At 39.7% G+C, this 27154-nt stretch overlaps 1 protein-coding gene across 1 annotated transcript; it reads right to left on the bottom strand.

Moving 5' to 3' along the window:
- LOC110680659 (transcription initiation factor TFIID subunit 1-like) lies at window positions 1-27154 on the bottom strand. Its single transcript, XM_021856451.1, is given in 11 exon segments — window positions 1-663; window positions 868-1284; window positions 12529-12715; window positions 12768-12866; window positions 12928-14178; window positions 14180-14373; window positions 14435-14512; window positions 14515-14635; window positions 14637-14993; window positions 19912-22759; window positions 26665-27154. Coding segments are annotated over 11 exon segments (6306 nt in total). The 5' UTR covers window positions 26829-27154; the 3' UTR covers window positions 1-73.

The following is a 27154-nucleotide window of genomic DNA, read 5'->3' as shown; positions in this document are numbered from 1 at the left end:
TAAGTTTGCCATAGGTTTATGCCTTTATTATTTATTCGTTTTAAGTTAATATATATATTGAATTGTAAATATTCTAAAACCAGAGGCCTCCTCCATCATCATTATCATCGTTTTCATTCGTATTGTTAAATATATCCATTTGTAAATTATTCTGTTCGTCATCACTGTCTGAGATGGCCAGATCCTTATGCAGTGACTGCAAAGGTGGTAAAACAGCATTCGGTTGCTGTTGCGGTTGTTCCTGAAGTTGAACCTCCCCGACATTACCCATAATTTGCTGATTTTCAAACTGAGCAGGTTGTTGCTGGAACTGCTGGAAGTTGGGATCAAAGGCACTTCCCTGTTGATAGGCAAATTGATTGGCATCCATTGCTCCAGGTTGTCCTCCGGTGTCTGTCGCCAACTGTCGATTGGACATTCCGAGAAAATCACTCGGATCATAATTGGGATCAATTTCCATCGATTCTTCAGCTGTTTGGTAGAATGACTGAGTGCCACTTAACTGTACCATGGCCTCTGCCGCCTGTTGACTATCGCCTTCTTGTGGAGGCAAGATAGATGAGTTTGAAGGAGCATTTGATCGATCAAGTGTCACCGAAACTCCTTCATTATCGCTCATGGTGACTTCTTCGAATTCTTCGTCATCGGTCGAATATTGACCACCTGTAGGAGAATAGTATAATAAATTATTACCACACTCTGGAACGTTCCTTTATACTATAAATTCCTAACAGAGCATCATAGTGCGTGGGATATGCATTAATATAGAATATAATGATAAACTCATGCAACATCTACGAAAATACTAATTTTGCATTCTATGCATCTACATCTACTCTTGACTCTACAGTGGCGACAGCTACTTACCTTGCTTGTGTCGCCCAAAAAGCCCCGAATCCCCAAAGAATCTTCCACCTCTGGTAGTAGCAACTGTACTGTCATGCCCGAACGGATTGTTAGTACTCATTAGCTTGGTCCTATCCATCTCCGAAGAGCCCGCATTTGCCATCCAGTTCATTTCGAATGCAGAAGCAGACGGATCGGTGGCTAACAGCGGTGTTGAAGAACTCGACGGGATACCTTCATATCCACCAAGCTCCCGGACAGGTCCACTACTTCCAAAGCCGCTGTTCCCGCCTGGGTTGCCTCGCATATGAACTCCACTCTGGACGGTTGTACTCATGGGGGCACCGCCAAAATCGTCGCGGTCCTTACGAGGACGACCACGGGACCGCTTGAGCAGCATCCTGTTCATCCTCTGTGACATCATCATGCCCGGGAACTCTAAGATAGGTATACACGGCGAGATAGTGTGGTGAGGATAGAATTGTTTTAGGTTCTCGACACGAAGACTGTGGACAAGATGGCGGCACTCACACACACGTTAAACATATAAACCCCATGTTAGTAGGTATTTAGTTCAAGCGGACACGTGTTTGCGGATTAGTTGAAAGCACCAATTCAATCAATTTGGCGTTAATTCAATTGAGTTATTTTACATGAGGAAACCGTTATTTGAAGCTGGTGTGAATTTTGTATTTAATATTATTATAGTTTTGCAGTTTAATCCCAAAGACGCGTTTCGGATCAAAGCTGGTCGTCTTGATGACTTGCATTTTCCAGAGCAAAAATCCCAAGTAACCATAAGCACTAATAATAAGCCCTTAATCAGCATCATAGATGCGTACATGCATTATAATAGCACCACAAATGCTTACACACCTTATAACAGCACTTCCGATGCATAGAAACCCTATTACAGCATCATTAATGGTTCTAAGCCTGATGCATACATGCATTAAATAAGCATTATATTGGCTTTATATTCGAATACAGGGCATGTTTAAATGCCATCCAGTGTTTTGACAGATATACCACGTGCTTTGTGTTAGCAAATAGTGGTAAGAGGGAGTCAAACAAAAATCTTCTCACTACTACAATTGCAGGTTTTATGACGGGGAAAAGTGATGGTTTAAATTGGTCACTTTTCTTTCCAATACTATTCATCTTATGTGGCCGTATGAGCAAAGGAGCAGGACAACAACTCAACAATACGGGTGTCGCAGGTTCGAGACGCAAAATGAGGAATTTCATCATCATAAAACGAGGATCAAAATGTGACAATTGCAAGTCATCAAAAGGATGAAAACTACCAAAACGAATATGTCTGATACCGAGAAGTACTATCTGTATCATTTTATTACATTTTTTGCATACTATTAGAGGTTTCCGTTTTCATTCATTCATTTATTTACCTCGTGTACCAGTTGCTTGGCCGCATACGCGAAAGCTCTCTGGCTGCGTACGCGAAAGCACAAAATATTCGCCCTAAAAACCTGGCGAAAAAAACTGACGTTTCTCACGTGGTCTTATATCAGCATTAGTGGTGCAGAGAAGCACGGTTATATCTTGGCACTATAATGGCATGCTATTTCGCCTTTTCTGGCATTATAATGCTTGCTTTCAGGAACAGGGCTTGAGAGTTGACCTTTATCCAACCTTAAACAAAGGTACCAAAACTATGAATACTGCTATTCCCAGCAACGCCCATCTTGCCGTAACTTGGGATAGGGAATGTAGCACTTACATCTCAAGCAACCATATCAGCGCTGGTATCGACCAGACATCAAAATAATAGTGACTTTAATGACCAATATGATCAAAACATTGATCAAAAAGTAACGAGATAAACATTAGCTTGATATAGGTTAGTACCTATATTCCAGATTTCAATCGAAAAAAAAAGAAAATACACGAGCTCCGGAAAACAAACTCATGATAGAATTGTTAGTCAAATTCCTGTTCATGAGGAACTTACTGACAAAAATTCATTGAAAATTTTGAAGTAGAGATACAAACTAAACGAATAACTTGAAACATTCCTTATCAAATCTGTGGAAAATTGTTGGAAAAATGATTCCATGCGTTTATTTCAACAGACCGTTTCAATAAATGGATGATTGGAAAGAATAGTGGCGACTCGTAACCTTACGTTTTACGATTGAAATCGCATATATATTTTTTTTTATTTGTGCACAATTACATTTGGTATAGAAAATTAGTGTAAAAATACCTAACATAAAAATCAAGCATATACGAGGAGGAAAACTGCAAGCAAAAAATGTTAGTATCAAATTATAACCTAAAATAAGAGTATTAGATCTGACGGAAATGGTCTATCATAAAAAGCATGCTTGCAGATAGAGGCAGAGGCCTGTCTATTGTTCCTACTGATATAGGTAGTATAGGGTAAAAGCACCGGTTTTGGCCAGCCTAAGAGAAACTGTCAATAAAAACTGAATGGGAAGCCGTATTCATACAACAAATATGTCAAATGCAAGCTTTCAATCCATATTATATGTGTAAAATATCAAAACTCAGGCAAAACCATTTTTTCGCTTTGAAAATCCCGTTGGTCAATACCGTGATGTGCTCTATTACCGCGAGGTTAAAAAATTCAAGTTTCAATCGATCAGATAAAAATAACGTATGATTATTTTCAAGTCTTTTATGTTTTATATAGTAGACTGTTTTATAGGGATTATCACAAAAGGCCGAATACATTTTAGCCTACCACAAAAGGCCGAATGCACAGAAGGCCGAATCACAAAAGGCCGAATCACAGAAGGCCGAATCACAAAAGGCCGAATCACAGAAGGCCGAATCACAAAAGGCCGAATCACAAAAGGCCGAATCACAAAAGGCCGAATCTCAGAAGGCCGAATCACAGAAGGCCGAGTTTAAAGTTACAAACCTAAAGAATAAAGCTTGGATATAAAAGAATAAGTCCATGCTTTGTTAAATGCAGTCATGTCAGTAAACAGTGCAAAATTTACATGCGGCGAAGTCTCTGATATCCGAAGAGTGTGTATAGCATCTATTCGGTGTCATGCAAACAGCAAATCCAGGCGTTCGCCCGGTATAATGCAAACAGAGGATGTTTTTCCATTTTTAGGTCCGACGAGCGACAGCGAGTTCGGACAGCAAGCGTTTGCCCAGGATAATGCCAACATAGTCTTTTACGAAACAAGCAGGAGAATGATTGCTGAGGGTATAACAAGTGTTTGAGTGATCATGAGAATACTAAGTTTATTAAGAATACTTTTCATCGTACAATGCCCGTTCGATTTTGACTCGGCTTCAATTTGGCGTTCCATGTACACAAAAAATGAATCATTATCAGTCACAAATCTTGTCAATCTCAATGTTTCTGTGGGCCTTCTTAAGGCTTAACATATTCAAAATAGGTAAATTTAATTACTGTTACGGTGATAAAAGATAAAAACAACCGTTAAATTTTGGAACGGTTCAATTTAGGCAACATGAATTTTTTTTTGGCATGTTGCCAAAATCGAACAGGCACTGTATAACCTTCCAGTTTTCGCGAGGTTTCTACACTTATGTTGTACAGAATACAACAGCTCCAATTATAGATTTTTTTTGAGTGTGTAAGCTAAGAATAGACCAGCTGACAAACCCAAAAAACACTAACCATATTTTAGCTGGACAAACTGTTATTCAGCTAGTAATGTTACTTGTGCATCTTGTCCCGCCTTACCCTACTGTAAAAATGCTCATAATATTGTAGAAAAATGTGCTGAATGTTTGTGGCTCTCACTAAAATTTGTTTTAAAATTTTGGCCTTCCGTGATTCGACTTTTTGTGATTCGGCCTTTTGTGATTCGGCCTTTTGTGATTCGGCCTTCTGTGATTCGGCCTTTTGCGATTCGGCCTTTTGCGATTCGGCCTTCTGTGATTCGGCCTTCTGTGATTCGGCCTTATGTGATTCGGCCTTATGTGTTTCGGCCTTTTGTATGTTTCGGCCTGCCTTTTGTATGTTTCGGCCTTTTGTATGTTTCGGCCTTTTGTGATTCGGTCTTCTGTGATTCGGCCTTTTGTGGTAGACCCGTTTTATATACTTTGCATAAAAAATATGATTTGAATCATTCTGAAAATTTTAACCATAGTTACAGTTGATGTTGTTAAATATACCAGTGTTCCAAATACCGTGCATCTGACCCCGACTGCTGAGTCACATTTTGAAACATCTCTCAATCGAACGAACGAAGCGCATCAAAAATAAAACTTTTGTATCGAAGAACGTATTGAGGTTTGCATGATTGATTCGGGATCGCCATTTTGGAATTATAACTGAAACACGGTATTTGGAACACATAAGCAACCGTGCCCTAATACCGTGTATTGGCACCAGGCGATTACATTCTAACATTATTTTTGCTTGTTTGTATGTGCAACTTTAGTTCAAGTTTGTCATGGCTTTCTAAATACTACTTAATGTGCTAACGTTTGTGACAATCATTTAGAAAAATAAATAATAAAATATGCTAGAAATCCACATAATTCCCAAATACACGGTATTAGGCAACACACGGAATTAGAGCAGGTCACGGTATAGGCCAACGGAACCAGTTTCGGCCAGAGATTTAACTTCGGTTCCTAAATTGGCCAATTGCATAGATTTCTCATGAGAGTGGCCAAATTAGGAGTGCCCTGGCCAAATTAGGTGCATGGGAGTTAAAATTATAAGTAAATGAATGTAGCTCTATCATATGAATGTGATCTACTGCACACAAAAGGTTTCATGCTGATTGGCTATGTAAAACGGTGTATAATCCACTATGGCTACAACTGGCGTATGGCCAAAACCGGTGCTTCTACCCTAGTGGTTCAAAAAATCGTTTTTACACCACACCAACTTGATTCTATATCAAGTTCCAAATGCCCTCCCAAAATTTGAGCTCATTTGGATGAAAACTGAGACTGTACAAGCACTTGAAAGTCTGTATATCAATATTACTATGGGGGAAAAGCAAGAAATTTGCCAGGGGGGGACAAGCAATGGATTTGACTTAGAATCGGATAAGCGGTGTAGAATTTTGAACCACACGAATAGGTATTGTTTGATGAGGATGTTTGGAAGCTGTTAAGTGTTAACACCTGTACTCCCAACCCCCTCAGAGAGTGGAAGTGGAACTTTGACCATGCATATCTTTGTCATTTCTGAAACGATTTTCAAAAATTTTTTGGCGATGGAACCGGACACTATTTAGGATTGATGCTCGTTTTAAGGTTTTAGAAATAGATGCATCTACCCAAAGTTATTAAGCAAAAGGCATTTTCTAGTTTTTTGAAAAACGCATTTTTTTACAAATTCAACGATAAAACAAAATTTAAAACGATGACATGTAGTTTTCTCGACGTGAAATTGTTTGTGAAAGTCAAGTGAACATATTTGAGTAAAAAAATGAATTTCCGATAACACTCAAAATTTATTTTACCCAGAAAACCACACCAAAAATGTATTTTATGAGCTTTTTTGTCTGTAAATCAAAATTAAAGGCTATGATGTGCATTTTTTTCGGCATGAATTTACTTGCAGAGGTCAAGTGAATTTTGTACAGTTGAAGAATATTTTTTTGACTACACTCAAAATTTATTTTACCGTAAAAACAACATAAACAACTTATTTCCAGAGTTTGTTCGTCTGTAAATAACAACTCAACAGGTAGTTTTTTCGGCATGAATTTACTTGTAGGAGTCAAGTGAACATGTTTGAGCAGAAATATAAATTTTGGATAACACTCTAAATTCCTTTTGCCTAAAACATTACGAAAAACTCCATTTTCTGGACCCTTTTGCCTGTAACTCAAAATTCAATGCGTTAACATATAGGTTTTTCGACATGAAATTTAATTTAAAAGTTAAGTGAGCATGTTTGAGTAAAACATGAATTACCGATAACACTCAAAATATATTTACCCAGAAAATTACACAGAAAACGTATTTCCTGAACTCTTTTGACTGTAAATCAAAATTGAAGGCTATGACATGTGTTTTTTTCGGCGTGAATTTACTTGCAGAGATCAAGTGAATATTGTAGAGTAGTAACATATTTTTTTGACTATACTCAAAATTGTTATTACCTAAAAAAAACAACATAAACAACTTATATCCAAAGCTTGTTCGTCTATAAATAAAAAATCAAGGCTTTTCGGACATTTTTTTTTATTTAAATATGTTCATTTGACTTTCACAATCAATTTCATGTCGAGAAAACTATATATGATCGCTTTAAATTTTGAGTAACAGACAAACGGGTCCAAAAATATAGTTTTTCGTGATATTTTAAGTAAAATAAATTTTGAGTGTACAGTGAACTTTCGTTCGTTGCACTAAACCTGTAAGCCCACTTAGTGAAAGACTAAGTGAGCTGTCAAATAACATAGAACAAAAGAAAAACAGAGCTACCAACATTGATAAAGTGCGTCTTATGTCAGATAATGACGTTTGCCTTCGTTTTAGGTGGGCTATAGCCCAACTAACGGGAGCCCAATTAAAACGTAGCCCACTTAAAGATAGTGCAACGAACGAAATGTAATCGACTGTAATCGAAAATTTCAATTTCTGCTCAAACATGTTCATTTAACTTCTACAAGTAAATTAAATACTGAAAAAACTACATGTCATAGCCTTGAGTTTTTATTGACAGACGAACAAATTCTGGAAATAAGTTGTTTATGTTTTCTCTTAGGTAATTACAATTTTGAGTGTAGTCAAAAAAATATTTTTTCGACTGAACAATATTTACTCGATTTCTACAAGTAAATTCATACCGAGAAACTTCAAGCCATAGCCTTCAATTTTGATCTACAAGCAAAAACGCTCAGGAAATCCGTTTTCTGTGTAAAATAAATTTAAAGTGTAATCGAAAACTCTTTTTTTTACACTAATATGATCACTTGCCTGTGACAATAAATTTCATATAGGAAAACTATATGTCATCGAATTAAATTTTAAAATACAGGCAAATGGGTCGAAAAATTTAGTTTTTCGTTAAATTTTAAATAAAAGAAATTTTGAGTGTAATCAAATATTTCAATTTTTGTTCAAACATCTTTACTTGACTTCTTCAAATAGATTCATGCATAATAACGTTTCTTGTGTGGTTGTGGAAAAAATCAGTAGCGATTCCCTAACCTCAAATCTGGGGTAAATTATGTATTTTGGACAGGCTAAGGATATGTCTGGAAACGGCGATCGATTAACTGCCTTAGATACTAATATTTTGTTACGTTATGATACTTATATGCTTAATGTCTCATTATAATTTGAGTTTCTGGGGAGAAAAAGCTGACAAACTGTAGCATTAGCTGCCAAAATAGCGTTTTCTAGCGGTCTGTCTGTTATACATTTCGGACATCAAATATACATTTTGGACACCCTCATGTGAATATAATTTAGACAGGGGCGTTGGGGGCGTTATCTCAATATCTATTTCAATAGTTTCTCAATAGAAAGGTCATATAATAATGTTTTAAGAGTTTGCATGTGACTTATGCATTTTTTTCGCTTATTGGATGTGTATATTCGTGATAATCAATAATTTCATTTAATGCAAGCAAATATCATCAGATCCATGAAATACGCCTGCAAGTATGCATACGTGCGACATTCCAGTGCGGTTCATCAGATGACCAAATTATATCAACTGAACAAAAACCGTAATCTATTTTTGACACCACCTGATTTATGGTTTATATACTCATGTTAAGATTTTGGATTAACTTAGCTTCAATTTTAGACATAATTTATCATATTGCACCCTTTAAACTTTTTATGAGTGCCAATTCTGAGCGCTATTATTGGGTTTCATGTATGTTCTTGAATTGTACATCCTCTTGCATTCGTAGGTTTCACAGATGTTCTGTTGATACAATTTACAATTTTGATATTTTTGACGCCAATTTGTAATTGTTATGAAAATAGCCATCATCAATAAGTAGCATAGTGTATTAATAATGCAATACATGATTTTCCGTACATAAATTGCTTTTCATCTCATTGCAAATGAGCATAGAACGACCAGCCTGTCCAAATTATATGCATGTCCAAGTTATATACTATATACGTTACCCTACCTGTTCCACGGATAGAAATTCTTGAATTTCAGCAACAAATTTGCTGAACTGCGTATAATGAGCAGAGATTTGTTAGAAAGGATGATTTCAATCATTAACTTTTTGATTTATAATCTAAATTTTCCGAAGTAGTCATTTTTAGAGTCTTAGAACAGGTAAAAAGTGACGTTACGAGTCGCCACTAGAAAAAATCAAGTTATTTTTGGAGCAACAATTTTACAGATGTAGTAAAATAACTTTTCCGCGATATTTTTGGAGAAAAATATTTTAAATTTGAAGGGAACTGAAGAGTTACTCACTTAGTTCCCACGTTAAATTTAAAGCACAATAGAAAAACAATTGCTTTATTTTTGGAAGACTCTTAAAAGCACATTGACAATCATCAAAATTGGCAAAACCGCTGAATTAATATCGATTTTATTTTGCACATATTATTTTTATAATATGCTATTTTGAGATTACCAATTGAAATATTCGGAGAAAAATGTTTAGATCGATAAACATGCGTACATGATTTTAAAAGTATGAGACTTATTAGTACCCGTGACCTGCTCTAATTCCGTGTATTGCCTAATACCGTGTATTTGGGAATTATGTGGATTTCTAGCATATTACATTATTTATTTTTCTAAATGATTGTCACAAACGTTAGCACATTAAGTAGTATTTAGAAAGCCATGACAAACTTGAACTAAAGTTGCACACACAAGCAAGCAAAAATAATGTTAGAATGTAATCGCCTGGTGCCAATACACGGTATTAGGGCACGGTTGCTTATGTGTTCCAAATACCGTGTTTCAGTTATAGTTCCAAAATGGCGAAGTGAAATATATATTTTATTTCCCGAATCCATCATGCAAATCTCAATACGTTCTTCGATACAAAAGTTTTATTTTTGATGCGCTTCGTTCGTTCAATTGAGAGATGTTTCAAAATGCAAAGCAGTCGGGGTCAGATGCACGGTATTTGGAACACTGGTATGTTTAACAACATCAACTGTAACTATGGTTAAAATTTTCAAAATGGTTCAAATCATATTTTTTATGCAAAGTATATAAAACGGTCTACTATATAAAACATAAAAGACTTGAACATAATCATACGTTATTTTTATCTGATCGATTGAAACTTGAATTTTTTTAACCTCACGGTAATAGAGCATGTCACGGTAACACGACCATCAAAAAATTTATACCTAAGAGTGTGGTTTAAATTCACGATTTAGTTCTCGTTTATACAAATATAGTTTGTTTAGTAATATACACTAGTTTTAACACGCTTTTTACTTTTCTCTTTTGATGGGAGTGAAAGGATGGTGTAACAGCAAATTTTGGCATAAATGGATATATCACTAATGTTACCTAATGTCAGTGAATGGTGGAATATAATTTATTTTTTTTAAAGCTACACCTTTAGTGGAATAGTAAAGGATACAAACATACAACTTTTTCATAAAAATGAGAATTTTTGTTTTGCGAAAAATAATGTTAACTTTGACAATCAGATTTTCTTAAGAGTTTTTGGAAAAACTATTTAGCTCTTCAACCAAAAGCATTTTCTAAGATCTTATATTTTCATAGCATTGTAGAATAATAGTTGAACGATGCACAGAAAACCGATTACGAATTTATCAATAAATAAAAAAGATACAACATAAGGGGCGATCCATTAATTACGTAAGGGTTTATGGGGGGAGGGGGGTCTGAGATTTCTTACTAGCCATACAAGTTATTTTTCATTTTCATAAAAAAATCTTATCATGGGGGGAGGGGGGGGTTGAAAAACCCCGAAAATTGTCTTACGTAATTAATGGACAGCCCCTAAACAAAGTGTCCACTTTATAAAATGAACAGTCCTTAGTAGTGTCATTTCATTACTAATACTGTCTAGTCAAAATGGTTTTGAATAATTTTGTCATTTAAGTGCTATTCTGATTACCTACTTCTGTCTTTTACGTAAGATTAGAGACTTAAATGTCAATTGTCGTGAAGTTTTAACAACATTAGGCTGTTTAGTAGTAGTTCTAGTTAATTTCATTTTTTATTGTTAAAAGTATTTATTGGTCATTACGTTCATATATCCTTAAAGAAAAAAGTCACTTTCCTTGTCTGTTCAACAATTTCTCGAACCTAGCAAGTGAACCCTAATGATCGATCTCAGCGTCTTACTTTCCATAGTCATTTTTATAGTGAATATTTAACACTTCAGTCATCGCGCTGTTGTATTTTGTACAACACTGGTGAAAAAAGCTCGCTTTTCGGTCACAACAGCAGCGTGGTGGTTCTGACGCTGGCGAACCGCGCGACGACTGGTTAAAGTTACCTTAGGCTTCTATAACAGTCTCCAACAAGATTCACTTTTCGGTGGCAAATGCAATGCTTCACAACGCCTACTTTCTACTTGTAAATTTTGCGAAAATGAAGCTGGAATTAGATTATTCATACCGTTGTTACAAAAGAGGTATTTCTTTTTATGGCAATGTAAAAACCATATTAAAATAAGATTGTCGCCACTTATTTCTACTCAGTGAATCTACTAGTCAATTTCCTCAGAGTAATATTCCCTACGTCGTACATGATAACGATGTGTCTAGCTAGCTAATAGTAAGAGTGGCAACGGATCATTCTGGTTAGCAAAAGGCAAACTGATCGTCACCAATAGTATTAATGTCCACTTCGAATAGATTAATTATATGAAATGGGCATCAATTCTATCAATGACGCAGAATGTCCCTTGGATCACATCCGAGCCATATGAATTATGACGCGGCTTCAAGCAAATAAATGCCAAAATGTGATACCACCACTACAGGTTACGCCTCCATTCAAAAATATGCATGAAAGTTGAAAAAATAACATTTTTCTAAAAGGCCCCATCTCATTTCCCACCAACTAGGATATTCATCGCAAATGCGGCCTTTTCCTAAAAAGGCCTAATTTCTATATTCAACTGGAACCGAGTTGAGGCCTATTAAACAAACATCCAAATTGCAATTTAAATCGCGAAAAACGTTCCAAATTCACTAGGCAGATGCAAGTTATACTACAACCGCTCCGCTCTTTATATTGTTTTACCCAGCGATTGTCTCAACGGCGAACATTATCAACGTTCCCGTCAGGTTTCTGTGGAGTGATGTATGTTGTATCATACTACCTAATAATACCTGTGTCAGCCTGTCTGTACTTCACGACTTGCTAACAAAAACACGATTTGGTTATAATTGCATGAAAAATAACGTTCAATTGAAATATCAATTTAATTGAACTAATGTTTCCATACAATTTCTCGACGACACAGTCGCGTAGAACATTCATTTTTTTTTCTACACGTTCTGTTCAAAATTCCTGGAAGGTTTTTACCGTTGATAGACACTGGAGCACTCAATAAAACAAGCATTCAAACTTCTTAAATTAATGTTTGAAAAAAAAAAAACGATTAATTAGATGAAGAAGAAAAGTACAAAGTGCAATAACATGCAGTTTATAGCAAACAATACTGTACAGGTACATCCAACGCCAAAAGCTAATATGTGCACATTGAAACGAATTACACAGCAACTCACCATAGAGCTGTCTGAATCGAAACCTACCTTCTTCATGCTGCATCTTGCGCGGTCTTCCACGTGCTTTTTTGCCATCTATGCTCGGCCGCATCAATCCACTGGGACCCGGGCGGCTCGACGCCATCGAGGCAGCCGACGATGGTCGTTCCAAATTGCTGATGTCCTCGTCGCCATAGTCTCGATCCGGCGAGGTATCACGAGATCCCTGGAAGTACTGAAACGGACAATCAGGAAAACAGTTAATAAAGTATGAATTAGACACTTACTTTGCCATCTCGTTCATCGTCTTCCCAGTCGATATCCTCATTACGGGCGCGTTCTTGGACCAAGGCAATGTTCTTCTCCAATTGTGACATGTTATCCATCTTAAAATACATTAATTATGAATCGCTTTTCCGTTAATATCAAATGCTAGAGATTGCTTACCGCTTCCAATGCCTGCTTTACAACTTCCACCATGTGGCGTGCCTGTTTGGTGAAGTTTGCCTCCGATCCATTGTACATTTCACAATTATCCGCAATCAGCTGGATATCCTGCAGAAAGTCCGTCCTACAGTGATACTTATGCGAAGCCACCTTCTTTGAAATCTTTTCCAAATCCATTGGCTTTCGAATTATGGTGTAATAGTCCTTCACCAGCCGTTTGTTGACGGGTTTCAAGAAAGGCCAACTTTCCGGCATCGCCTTCAGTGGGCCATTCACGTACTCGCCAAGCATGTAGGAAAGTGCCACCTGATCGTCGTCATCCAGCAAGGGATTGATACTCTTCTCTAGTCGAGTCAACCGTTCTTCCTTCTCTTGCATTCGATCTTTACATTTTTGAAGCATTCGTTGAGCTGCGATCGTCAGCGAACTCTTCGCTCCATTGTAAAGCGAAGAGTTTTCAACAATTTGATTGATATCGGCAATGAACTCATCTCGAGTTTGATACTTCTTCTGCCGAATATGTTCGCGAATCGTTTGCAGATCCATTGGTCGTTGGATGATTTTATGATAATCCACAACCTGTTTGGCATTCACAGGGAACATAAATGGCGCTACATCTGGCATGTCACGTAATTCGTTAAGTATCTGTTCTAGCAGCGAAGACAGCACGACGCTTGGATCAGTTCTCCTACGATTCGCAGTTTTATTATGTCGCTTCAGATAATCACAGTTGGCATCACCTCCAACACGGCGACGTTTCTTGCTGACCGCTTCCTTCGGTACCTTCAGCAACAGAGTCCTTCTCTTTACATCTTCGTGCCGTTTCAATAACTTTCCACTCAACTTAACTTTAGTACCATCAACATTCACCAAATCTTCATCGTCTGCGTTAAGTTCCTTTTCAATTTCTTCCTCCTGCTCTTCAGTCATTGCAACGTTCAACGATGGTGTCGGAACTGTTCCCGTATAAAGCGGACAGGCCTTATTCGTTCTCATGTGCCCAACTTGGCCACATGCACCGCACTTCAGTTTGAGGTCTGGCTTTAGTTTAACCTTCTTGCGTGACGAAGGGCTGTGCTCCTTGGCATGGCTTTCTTTAGGCGTCGAAGGATTGACACTGGACTTCGAGCTACCCGGGGTTTCTCTGTCGCCGAGACTGATGGGTGTTCCGACGGAATGTTGCTGATGCTGTTGCTGCATCATGCCAATCTTCTGTTGGTTACGTTTGATTCGTCGCAACTGTTCCTGAATACCGGCGCTTTTCGCGCTTCATTTCCTCCTTCTGGGCTTCATCTAGAGTTGCAAACTGTCTGATGAACGCCTCGTCCTTCGTGGTTCGAATCTTAGTGTAGGCATCAATGACCGGCGCTCGGCGAACTATTTCTACACGAGTGTACTCACGACCTTCCGAATTTTTGAAAGTACGGGTAATCTTCAGGATTTTTGCTGTAATTTAAATTAGTTTGTTGCAGTAAGTTATAATAGCACAATTAATTAATGATAACACTTACTTGTAGGAACTTGTTGAATATCCTTCAATCGTCATCCTTTTTCTTTCCTCTAGAACTGCCTTGCTCTTCCATGATTTCCTAAGCAGTTCCTGACGTTCCTGTTCCTCTCTTTCCAGTGACAACTGGGTCGACGTTTTCTTGTTGGCCAGCATGTTTTCCAAATTCTTTCCCAGTTCTTCCAAATCTGACTCCTCAGAAGGCAGTCGATTCGCCCTCATCCGTAGATAAAACTTCCGAAGAAGCCAGTACCCTATTTTGCAGATCGAAGATACGTTGACACTCTTCCTTGTAGCGTTCCTGATGTTCGGCAATGGAGAACCGATTGCCACGGGAAAACTTATCCATGCCCTCTTCACCGGCTTTGGCTTTTTCCGTAGAAAGGGTTCGCACAACGTCGATGACCTCCCATCGGGAGAGCTTTTTGATTTCTTCTTCCGGAACTTGGAACTTGCGCAAAAGGGCCTTAGCGTTGTTCAGGGACAGTCGCCTTAAATCGGCATCTGTTCCAGTGACGGTTCGTTTCGGTTGGCTTTCAATCTCTTCTTTGTTTTGTTGCTGATTTTGAAAAAGATATTTAATTCGTGTGAGTTACAAACCATCGAATTAAGGCAGAGTCCTGTAGGTCCTGTATGGCCGAACAAGAGTAATTTTAAAAGTTCAACAATATAATGCAATACATTTAGCACAGTTTATAGTAATTGTAATTGCTCGATCCACACCCTGGCAGATCATCGTTCGCCAATCTAGACACGGTCTAGGTAACGAGTTACCAAGCCTCCACCGTTAGCATGTATGTATGTACCGTTTAGCACACCGGGATCTTCCACAAGCAGGCACCGGTGGTTAAACTAGTCCCACAAGTGTCAGAAACATTCATGGCTACATTAAAAAGATATAGTCCCTCTGGCACTAAACCGAATAGCGCCCTCCGCATTATCACCAGCATTGCTCCTCCTGCACGCTAAACATAATGCCGGAAGTAGCGTGCTGTATAGCACATCAGATGTTCTATTCAGCGCACCTTGGGTCTGAGGCCAAGGGTAATGTCGATGCACTGTACACCACTTGAGCAATTTTAAAAGAATTGCTCAAGTACAGTGCATAGGCTGGTTTTAGCGGGTCGTCGTTGGTGCGTCATCCCCGCATTCCCTGAGTTACCTTCTGTTTGCAGATTCCCCCCATGCACAAAAAAAATACAGCACACCAACACTATGCAAAGGCATGGCTGCTGCAGTTCCAAAGCCCTGATAAAGGTGGATGGTTGTGATGGCTATGACCGTGGTCATCATATAAAGAAAAGGGGGCAATGCTTTAGCATGATGTAGGTAATGCAACCCAATGTATTGAATTTACGGCACCAGACCAGTCAACGAATAAAGGACAGCGATTGGGAAGCCGGATTTTGGAACGTGAGAACTTTGAATGAACCCGCCCGTGTTGGTCTCCTGACAGTGTAGAACGTAGAGTTGGCTTCATAGTTTATTGGGAAGCAGATAAAGCGAGTTATCCGGTGGAACCGGTAAGTAATCGAATCCGTATGTTGAGAATGAAGGACGAGTTCCTCTACTTCAGCCTGATCAGCATATATGCACCAACAAACGTGTGCATCATAGCCGGGATGACGCCCATCGGGCTTATCATCAGGGAAGCTGTTCAATGCTTCAACCAAAGGGGTCCCAGAGGAGTCTGCGACACGTGTAAAGAGGAAAACGCTCAGAAGCTGGCAGCAGGAATGGGATAACTACACTAAGGGTAGATGGACCTATCGGCTAATACCAAATTTGTCAGATTGGTATGATAGAAACCATGGGGAAATGAACTTCCACCTGACGCAGTTTCTGTCAGGACATGGTTGCTATAGACAGTACCTGCATAGGTTCGGGCACTCAGAATCTCCTGCGTGCCCCAATTGTGCTGGTGTGGAGGAAACAGCGGGGCACGTCGTGTTCGATTGCCCCCGTTTCATTGTTGTGAGAGGTCGCATGCTCGCTACATCGATCTAAAAGAATTGCTCTAGTACAGTGCATAGGCTGGTTTTAGCGGGTCGTCGTTGGTGCGTCATTTCCGCATTCCCTGAGTTACCTTCTCAGGGGATCTGTTTGCAGATTTCTCCCTTGTAAAAAAACAAAAAAAAGTTTCTTTGTCTAGTAGACCCGGAAAACCTCCATTGCGTTACTGAAGACTGCGACTTGTAACCTTAGCTGCTGCAAAAGGGATGGAAATCAACAGTACCTACTTTGAACGCAAGAACACGATATCTGTTCCCAAAAAAAATCCCGTTCTGGTTGATTGACGACATTTCTCAGATGTCATAGACCATTCGAGGCCCTAATATCGACTCGGATCATTATCTCGTTGTTAGGTTATTAGGTGGAACTTGATCAACGAGCGGATCTGCGTTTTGAGGATTCGGGGCAAGTTCTTCAACTACAGCCTGATCAACGTTTATGCTTCGGCAAACGACAAACCCGATGTTATGTAGGATGCGTTTTCCGAATATCTCAACAAGACCTATGGAGAATGCCCATAACACGGCGTGAAAATTGTCATCGGCGACGCTAATGCGCAGGTCGGAAGAGAGGACTTCTTCCGCCTTATCATCGGGACGGAGAACCTTCACTCGACAACTGCCTACGGTTAGTGAACTTTGCTGCCACCAGGGGTATGGCCATCAGTAGCAACTACTTTGCACGCAAGGATATCCGTAAGCACACCCAAATAGCAAAATTTGCAACCAAACCGACCATGTTCTGGTAAACGGCCAACATTTTTCTGATGTCATGGATGTTAGAACTGGGTCCTAATATCGACCACTATCTCGTTGTAAACAGAATTCGAGCACGGTTATCAACCGTTTCAAGTTCTAGAAATCGACTATCGTTGCGTTTCAATATCCAAGGCCTGTCAGCAGATGGTGTAGCAGCGGACCAACCTCAAAAGCTCGACGAGCGGATTAGCGAAATAAACGAGAGCATCAACCTCAGCGATTTGTGGCAGTCAGTCCACGGAGCGGTGAGCACAGTATCGTGAGAAGTGGTTGGTACTGCTCAACGAAGACCAAGGAACGGTTTGTTTGACGAGGAGTGCCAGAGAATGACGAACGAGAAGAACGTGGCTAGAAGCCGGATGCTGGTGTCTAGTACCCGTAAGAGTAGAGAGCGGTACAAGGTAGCAAGGGCAGCCGAAAAACGGATCCACCGCAGAAAGAAAAAGGGCATGACGAGGCAGTAATTGCTCAGGCGCAAGAAGCTATGGAATGACATGCGACGGTTTTACGAATCTGACAATGGTGTGCGGAGAAAAACAGCGCCGTCTCCCGCCATGTGCAACGACCGCGATGGAAACTTGCAGACGGATAAAACAATGGTGGCCGCCATGTGGAAAGAGTACTTCGAGTCCTTGTTGAACGGAGATAACGGAAGTGGATCTGGTAGCAGAATTCAAATCGATGACGATGGATAGGCTGTGGAATCTCCAACGCTAGATAAGGTATAGAAAGCAATCAATTGGCTGAAGAACAGCAAGGCTGCTGAGAAGGGCGAACCCTCGGCCGTACTTCTTAAATACGGAAGTGAGCAACTGTACGATCTCCTTCACCGTATCATTTCGAGGATAATGGGATTAAGAACAAATTCCTACTAGTTGGTTGGATGGTCTCATTTGCCCTTTGTATTGCTGTTTGCGTTTGACGTGCAAAACCAGTCTAACTGAGCTTCAAATGCGGTAACACAAAGTAACCAAAGGAACTCTAGCAACCATGATGCATATCACCGCCAGCCTAGCAAAGAAAATCAAATTTTAACTTAGCCTTCCTTGTTGAAAATATTAGCGCATTTGGTGTTCCTGCATTTGATATTGGCATTTTAAACGCACACAGCAATACAATCGACTGGAGTGCGCCAATTACCGTGGGATAACACTGGTAAATTCGGCGTACAAAATCATGTCTGAAATTCTGTTCAACGGATTGAGACCGCATGAGGAGTCCTTTGTCGGCGAATACCAAGCTGTTTTACGAGAGTGCCGATCATCGACGGATCAAATGTTTACCCTGCGTTAAATCCTAGATTAATTCCGACATTGAAGGAAGTCGACTGAAGAGCTTTCGGGGTGTTTGAACATAAAGTACTGCGAAAAATACTCAGCGGTAAACTCGAAAACGGCATCTGGCGGCGTAGCATGAATTACGAGTTGTACCAAGTGTATAAAGAGGTGGATATTGTCAAGCGCATACAACACGACAGGCTGCGTTGGGCTGGTCACGTTGCCCGTATGCCGGAATAACTAAAAGTAAAGATAATATTTAGCAGAGAACCCGGACGGCAGGAGACGCGACGAACATGTAGGAACATGTTTGCTACGTTTCCACCGACCAATGGCAACGAGGCTTGCACGGATTGGTGGATGGCGATTCGTGGAATGCTATATAAGTGAATGAGTTTGTTTGTGAATCATCAGTTTTCATTTAACCGTCGAGCAATAAACATCGGAATCGGTAAAATTTAAAGTGAAAATTTCTTTTTCTTGGACAGCCGAAACATAAATAGCCTTTTTCAAGGCTTCTGAGTTGTTTGGATTTATTCCCCGAGTCGAGCTATCGTCAGCTGCTGTTCCTGCTGGCACTCTCTCAGAGGAAGGAGTTGCCCATCATTCAAGTGTCCGTGATCGGACAGACTCATCCATTCGGCGTAGATTCATCGTATGCGAATTGTAGCCCATCAAGTATCAAGTATCATTATCTCGTTGTAAATAAAATTCTGGCGCGGGTATCCAGCGTTTCGAGTTCTAGAAACAACAGAACGCTGCGCTTCAATATTCAACGCTTGTCGACTGCTGGAGTAGCTACACAGTACCGCCAGCAGCTAGACGAGCAGTTGGGAAGACTCAACGTTTCTGGGATCTCAACAGCCTGTAAGACCCTATTCACGAAGCTCTGACCACTACGGCGCGGGATGTAGCTGAAGCTTAAGATAGCATAAACCAGAACGACATGCGGAGATTTTATGTACGGTCAACGGTACGGGGCACAGTACCGTACCCGTGCGCGCCATGTGCAATGATTGAGAGGGGTATTTGCAGACCGATAAAACGTGGTTGACTGCCAGGTGGAAGGGAGCACTTTCAGCAGTTGATGAACGGCAAAAATGGATCTGATTTTTTTTCGCTGAAATTTGTTTATTGTGTATCGGTGAAATGAAAATTCTAAAATTTAGTCACGAGTTATATCAAGTGCATAAAGATGCGAATATTAACATAATATGGCAGATGGTTGAATAGAATTCTGAAAATAATATTCAGCTGGCAACCATGTGGAGGTCAGCCCAATATTTTTTCTTTTGCTTTTTCAAACGTATAACGTACAATTAGTAACAAATTGAACGTCAGAAATATTTTACTTTTTGAATTATAAATCTGAAATTAATTGTCCGACCATACAGGACCATCCCCTATAAAATCCAATAACAGCACTTACCGTCGGTTTGTTGGGCATTCTCACATAGGAAAATCCTTCCCCGCAACCCGTCGGGTCGGCCGGTCCATTAAGCTGCAGGATGCATTTGCCTCGCATTGCCTGAATGTACGCTCGAGTGGTGTTCCATGGGGCCACCTTCACCTCGTCGTCCATTTTCAGTTGCATCTCTTCGTCGTCGTCTTCCTGCTGGGCGAAGATAAACTTCTCCCCGTAACCAGCATCCTTCAGTCGCTGTTCGGCTGCAATCATGCTGAAGTACGCACAGCACTGCTCAGGTGAAACCATTGCCCGGATTTCTTCCTCCGACGGAAGCCGAAATTCCGGTTTGATTACCCAGAAGTTTGAATCCATACCGGTACGTTTGAAATCAGCACACTGCTTCAACCGTTTGCGAATGCTGCTTTCCGAGTGGGCCGGAAATGCCTTCTTGATGTCATCCATACGAATCTTGCGGGGGTTATCCTTACTCTTCCAGAATAGACGATAGATGAATACTTGCAGGAAATCACGGACAAAATTGTTGGCTCGTTTAGAATTTGGACCAGGAACTTCGTACAAGGGACATTCTTGGCCGGCTGTGAACAGCGCATCCACCTCTCGGACATAGTAGTTGCTACGTGTTCGAATAACAAGGAAATCAGTTTCCATAACATGATGCTGATAGATTGGAGCTCGATACATATTGTTCTCAACTACTTGCATGCAGTGTCCCGGATGCAGTATTCCCAGGAACGGAGATGTATGGGCAAAGTGAAGTTCGCCGTACTTAAACTCCGGAGGACCAGCATCCTTAGCAGCTTTACGTTTGTAATAGTTTTTGATCTTCGTGGCCATACCCACTTGGTTCATCAGCGGAGGATGCTCTTCACAGAATTCCACCAGTATCAGTTCACCATCGCGACCTGAAAGATCGTCGGGAGTGCGCATAAAAAAGACGTCACCCCCACCGGAAGCAATTCGTTCTAATTCTCGTTGCTTTGCTTTCTTCTTTATGTTCTTCAACAGCGGCAGTACCGGTTGTGGATTGATCGATGCCAACGCTCCGTGCGAGTATTTTTTCATCGGTGGTCGGTGGAACATGCGAAGCTTCATCGGACCCATGTGCGTTGGTATGAATGGAGCGCGCAATTCAACGACCGGCGTTGAATGCTGCAATAAGTTTCCACCTCCAACTTTGAGCTTGAGAGTTGCTTCCGATGACTTAGCCATGTAGAACACATCATTGGAAATGTTGTACGGATCACGGTCTGGGCTTTTCGGAGGTGGTGGAGGAGTGTCTTCGGCGAGCACGTTTATAACACCTGCCTTTCCTAGAAGAATCTTTGATTTTTTAACGTGTGGATGCGGAATTTTCACTTTTGGAGTTGGGCCCGTATTCCTGATGATTTTGGACGGATCGATATCATCCGGAATACCAAGAATGATATTCTCATCGTTGGGATCTAAAGTAAGAACCTTAGGTTTCGGAATTTTACAAACTGCTTCTGCGTCCCAGATAACTTCCTCTTCCCACTTGCTGTAGACCAGTTCTTCGTTTTCAACTGGAAATATGCTATACCAAGTATCATCATTTTCCTCCTGTTGCTTGTTTTGAGCTGCATTTATAATCATCTGCGCTTTGCTCATTTTGCCCTGACCAGATCCATGTTTCGATCCAGAAACTGCAGGTGAAGCTGGAAGGCTTTTTCCTGGCTGACTAAATGCCCCTGCCGTTCGGGATCCACTGGACGGAAGCCATCCGGCTGCATTAATCTTGGAATTCAGTTTTTGCAACACTTTATGCTTTATATCATTTCCGTCCCAAACCACGTCATCTTCCCAATGCAACTGGGAGACCATCAGAAAAGCATCATCCGGTATGGGTTCACCTTTGATGTCTATTTCTTCTCTTTTATCGGTAGTTTTAAAACCATAATTGAAATCCTCCCCAGTTTCCGGAACGTCCAACATGTCGTACCATACTTGAGCAGGACCAAAACGCCAATCTGCCACTTTAGGCTTGGAATCGCCACCCGTATCGGTATCCGGTTTTTCCTCCTTTTCTTCCTCTCTAGTCAGGCTTAATAGTTTGTCTTCATCGTCCGATGCCCACTGATCTCGGGATGGCACAGGAGCATAAACACAGTCAAAACCGTGCCTTCGACGGGGTTCATCCGAGTCAGATGTAGAATCCGAACCATCCTTCATTTTTAACTTCTGGAGTTTTTTCTTGCGTCTACGGCGTACGCTTCGCCAGATCTGTGGCAGACTGGAAATTTTACCCGGTCCAAAAAGCCTCGAAAATCGAAGCACTTTATCAGGACGAAAATCGGGAAACAATTCGCGAACATCAACGTCCACATATTTCGACGGAAGCATAGCTGCAAGTGGTGTATCTAACTTTCGTTCCTGTCTTGGCTTTTCCAAAGCATTTCCTTCATCATCCACCTTTGCTTCCGTTCCGCTAATTGGAGCACTTGGGGGCGGCATTAACTGCTTATCGTCCACCGTATCATCTCCATCTTCTTTCTCATCATCGCCATCCCGGCCACCATCCGAATTGGATCCTTTCACATCCACTTTGCTCACCGGAATAGCTGCTTCAATATCGTCATAATCGTCTTCCCCTCCTGAATCCTTCTTATGATCTGAAGCATCCAAGGCTACCGGTAAGTCCTCAGCCAGTTCGTTGAAATCTGAAAAGTCCACCGCATCATCTGCTTTGATCTTGTAATTGGCATTATCATCATCATTATCGTCATATCGGTGATCATCACTGGATGAAGAATCATCGCTATCGCTATGCTCAACTGGCGCCTTCTCTGTTCCATCGGTTAGCACATCGGCCAGGAACGAAGAAAGACCCATTCTGCAAAAAAACAAAATTTTTCTATTAGTAACGATTAGCCATCAACGTTGGTAGCAGGTCTCTTTTTAGAGACTCGGTCTCTATTTTAGAGCAAGTCTCAATGTTTGATGAAAGGTCTCTGAAGTATCTTTTTTTAAACTAAGTTGGTCTCGTAACTTACTATGTTTCTCCTTGCACTGATTCGTGGTGAATAATTCTATAGGCTCCAGAGAAACCCTCTGTGAGACAGGAATCCCTTTTCAGATTCCTCGCGGAATTCTTCTAGTGATTTCTCCAGAGATTGTTTCAAGATGTTTTTAGGAGTTCCTTTAGGCATCCCTCCAGACATTACTCTAGAGATTTGTCACCAGCCTTCCATGAATTCGTTTAGAAATTCCTCCAGGAAGTTTTCAAGGAATAACCAAATAAATTTATCCAGAACTTGCTCCTGGAAAGCCGACGTACCTAACTAGTTTCTGTAATTTCCACAGGAATTACTCTTAACATTCTTCCGGAAACTATTCTAAAACTTCCGCCAAATATTTTTTAAATCAATTCTTCTACTGATTTCTCCATTAGTACTCCAGTACAGTTCAACAACATCCATCTTTGAATAGCAAAGTTTCCCAACCGGTGGTCCGCGAACCCCTAGGGGCCCGTGACGACTACACAGGGGGTCCGTGGAGTAATTGTAGATATGTTTCATTTTTATAAATTGATCTTTTCTTAAAGAACCTCTTACATCGTTTGTTTTGCTGTAGTTGAGCTTTATTAGCGGTTCTCATAAAAAAATGACCTATTTTGTTTGATTTGTATGTACACAATTACTGATCAATACTCGGGACCCGAATGACCAAAACGGTTAACAGGTCTTTAATAAAACTCAACAACAACAACAACTAATCAATACTTCCAATGTTCTTCAGCCAATAAGTGGTTTTGTCCAAGTGTGACAACGAGTCTAACATTCTCTCTAGAGGCAGATTTTTCCAGTTTCTTAGGGGTTTATTCACAAATTTCAAAACGCCAAAAATGGCTACTTTTGACACCCACCCACCCTCTCGTAACACATTTTGTATGACTATTTTAACTAGCGAGACACTCGAAAGTTTTGAAATTTGAATTTGATAGTTGAAAATCATTAATATTTCTACCCAAACTATTGACTTCTAAGAGGTGAACCCGCCTAAGGCTGAAAGCCTCTATAATGAAGAAAATCATCAATCACTTCTCTCGAAATTATTAGAAACATTTTAGTGAGATGTTTGACTGATATCTGCAGTAAGTAGTTTCGGTTCCGCTTTCCGTTGCCGTTCCGCTATCATTGCGTTTGGGCCTTAAGGAATGGTTTTACAGCATAGCTGAGCCTTTCGATTAATAAAACCGATGTATAGAAATAATTGGTTTTGAATTTGTCCGCGTGGTCTTGTAATACCCCTATTAGATAAGAATCAACTATTACCATACATACCAAACGCTCGCCATGACCCTATGACGTAACATTTGTACATATATGTATAGACTTAGCTGATGTGGCTCATTTAATAGTATATAATAAGTAGTTCTTTCACTCATTGATTTTTTTCAAAACCTTGTCAAATATAGAAAAATGATGGTATCAGGTTTATTACTGCAGTGAAGGTGCTTTGTAATTGATTATTTCATTCTATTTATAAAGTGAAACAATAATATCAAGGCCAGAATTCCCAGAGAGTGAAATACTTTACAGTACTATAACACCATAGGAGATCACATAACATTACCTAGTCAAAGAACGGCATTTTGTCTTATTTTTTAAGTGGATGCCACTGATCTCCCTTTCCTCCTATCCGCAACCCGGTACACGCGCCTTGTTGGGTCTCGAAAACCTCGTAGAAGATTACAAATGGTCAATGGTATTTTCCATATACTAACCACATTGCACATTCAAGGGTCGGTAGTTGTTAAAACTTCACACATCAGTCTAGGAATGTACGAATTTATGCGAATTGCCAACACTACTTTTAATGGATTACAGACGTGACGTTTGGTTACTATGTACTTTCATTTCGGGCACATTTATTTTAGGGGTGCGCGGGATGTTTGTAGAACTCGTAAGGGGGTCGCAGCTGCAAAAAGGTTGTGAACCACTTTTGTAAAGCTTCAAAGGGGGTCGTGGCTTCGTGAAGGTTGGGAGCTATTACTCTTGTAGACCTTCCAAAGATTTCTATGTTTCTTACAAAAAATCTCTTAAAGGTGCATTCTATTTTTTTTATGAAATTTTTAACGGGATTTTTCCACGAAACCCTAAAAGATTTCTCAAGGAGTACGCCATTTTACCAGTTTTTCTTCCAGTCATTTAAATCCTTCACGAATTCGACAATAGTTTGTTTGAAGAGCTGTTCTTCGGAATTTATCTGTAAATTTACAGCTCATTGAGTTCCTCTTGATCTTTTTCTAGGAATTTCTCCAATATTCCGTCTACAAATTTCTTCTAGTTCTTCCAAACAGTACTCAAGTAATTTTACAACTAAAATCTCAATTTTTTATGATTACATTGGAGGTTACACACCAGCAAATACTACAGTATTCCTTCCGATCATTACTATTCAAATATTTTCCGGGATTACGTTCGATGTTTTTTTTTTTACATTTTTTTTTTTCTATCTTTATTAACGAGATTTTTAGCCCTGGGCCATGTCATCTCGGGGAGATTTTTTTTTTTTACAAATTAATTTAAGAAAACCATACAGGATAATGATATTTTCTAGAGTACCAAGGGGGCTGAATATCATCCAGCAGTTTATCTAAAAAATCCACCATGATTTTCAGGAATTATAAATTCCAAAAGCTTATCGGGAATTTCAACAGAAATTTTATTCGAGATTTACCCCATTGTTCTAATGGAATTTTCCAAACTTATTGGTAAACAATCAATTTTAACCAATTTAATACAAAATAGGCCATTTGCAGCATAGTTTGTTTAAGCATTTTGTTCGTAAAGTAAAAATTAATCAAAGTCATGAAACAGAAAGAATTAATTGTATTCTTGACGGTTACCTGGAAATATTTGTAGATAAATTTTTCAGATCTTTTTTTTTTCTGGAGGAAATCCTAAAAAATCAGTGGAGTAATTTCTGTAAAAATCATTACTTGAGTTCTTTAAAATTTATTACATTTGCAGAAATCTTGGACGAAATTCTTGCTAAATCGTTTGAAGAATTACTGGACTTTCTTGAGAAATGTATGAAGGGATCTTTGCAGCAATCCAGAAGGCATTCAAGGGTGAATTCCATGGATTATTTTCTGGGGTTATCCTTCATATTCTAGGTTGAATTCTTGAAAATATCTTCTTCATTTCATTCTTCGCATTACGTGCCCACTGGGACAGAGCCTGCTTCTCAACTTAATGTTCTTATGAGCACTCCCACAGATATTAACTGAGAGCTTGGTTTGCCAATGTTGTCATTGTTGCATTCGTTTATCGTTTGGTACGTACGATGATACTCTATGCCCAGGGAAGTCAAGAAAATTTTCATTACGAAAACATCCTGGACCGACCGGAAATCGAAGCCAGACCTTTAGCATGGCTTTGCTTTGTAGCCGCGGACCACTAGGCCGAGGAAGGTCCTATTGGAAGTATATTGGACTGATTTCATGGAGGGATTTCGATTACCAATGTCTTTAAGTGGAATCATACGTTATGCAAGAATTTGTTGATGAAATTCTTAAAAAAACTACATAATTTTTTGAAAAAATTCCAATGAAAACTTTAATTTCGTCAGTCTTTTTTGGATTAATTTTGTTTTCTTGGTACTTGAAAGATCTTTTTGTTTGTGTTCGGTATTGTAACGTATTGTCTAAAGTTCTTATCTTAGGTACTCAGTCGCTAATAACAGTCCGGATCCATTCATTTTCAAACGATAAAACGATAAAACCAAATATACCTCGACAACGATGAAAGATGTTGTTTTGCTTCCTCGTCCAGGAAATCATTCTCCAGCCGGCCATGCTCATCAACATTCCCAAACAGGAATCCGGCCAAATTGAGCTCTCCTTCGTTGTCGTTATCCTGGTCATGCTCATTGTCATTATCACTGTCGTTATCCATCGTATGTTGTAATTCTTGGCCTGCCTGATGTTTGGTTTCCAAGTGTTTTTAACTGGATTTCGATTCCAAGCGAATGACAACACCAAAGCCGGAAAACGACAAAACAACCGAAGTGCTTCAGATAATTTGGAATACCATCTCTTATTTCACGTTACATCAACATATAGCACTTTCTAAGGTTTTATGTGGCGCTAATAAGTATTTTAAACACTAAATGAAGCCCAACTACAATATTTTACAATGTTTTTTAGGTAAAATTATTACAACAGCTCGCGTTTACGCTAGGTCGGCTTTATTTTTTTGTTTTACTTTGACATTTTGGATAG

This window comes from Aedes aegypti, unplaced genomic scaffold (genome assembly GCF_002204515.2).
Source record: "Aedes aegypti strain LVP_AGWG unplaced genomic scaffold, AaegL5.0 Primary Assembly AGWG_AaegL5_hic_scaff_1722_PBJ_arrow, whole genome shotgun sequence".
NCBI classification, from domain to species: domain Eukaryota; kingdom Metazoa; phylum Arthropoda; class Insecta; order Diptera; family Culicidae; genus Aedes; species Aedes aegypti.
The sequence above is the reverse complement of the archived record's forward strand: the minus strand, read 5'-3'. Positions and strand labels throughout refer to the sequence as shown.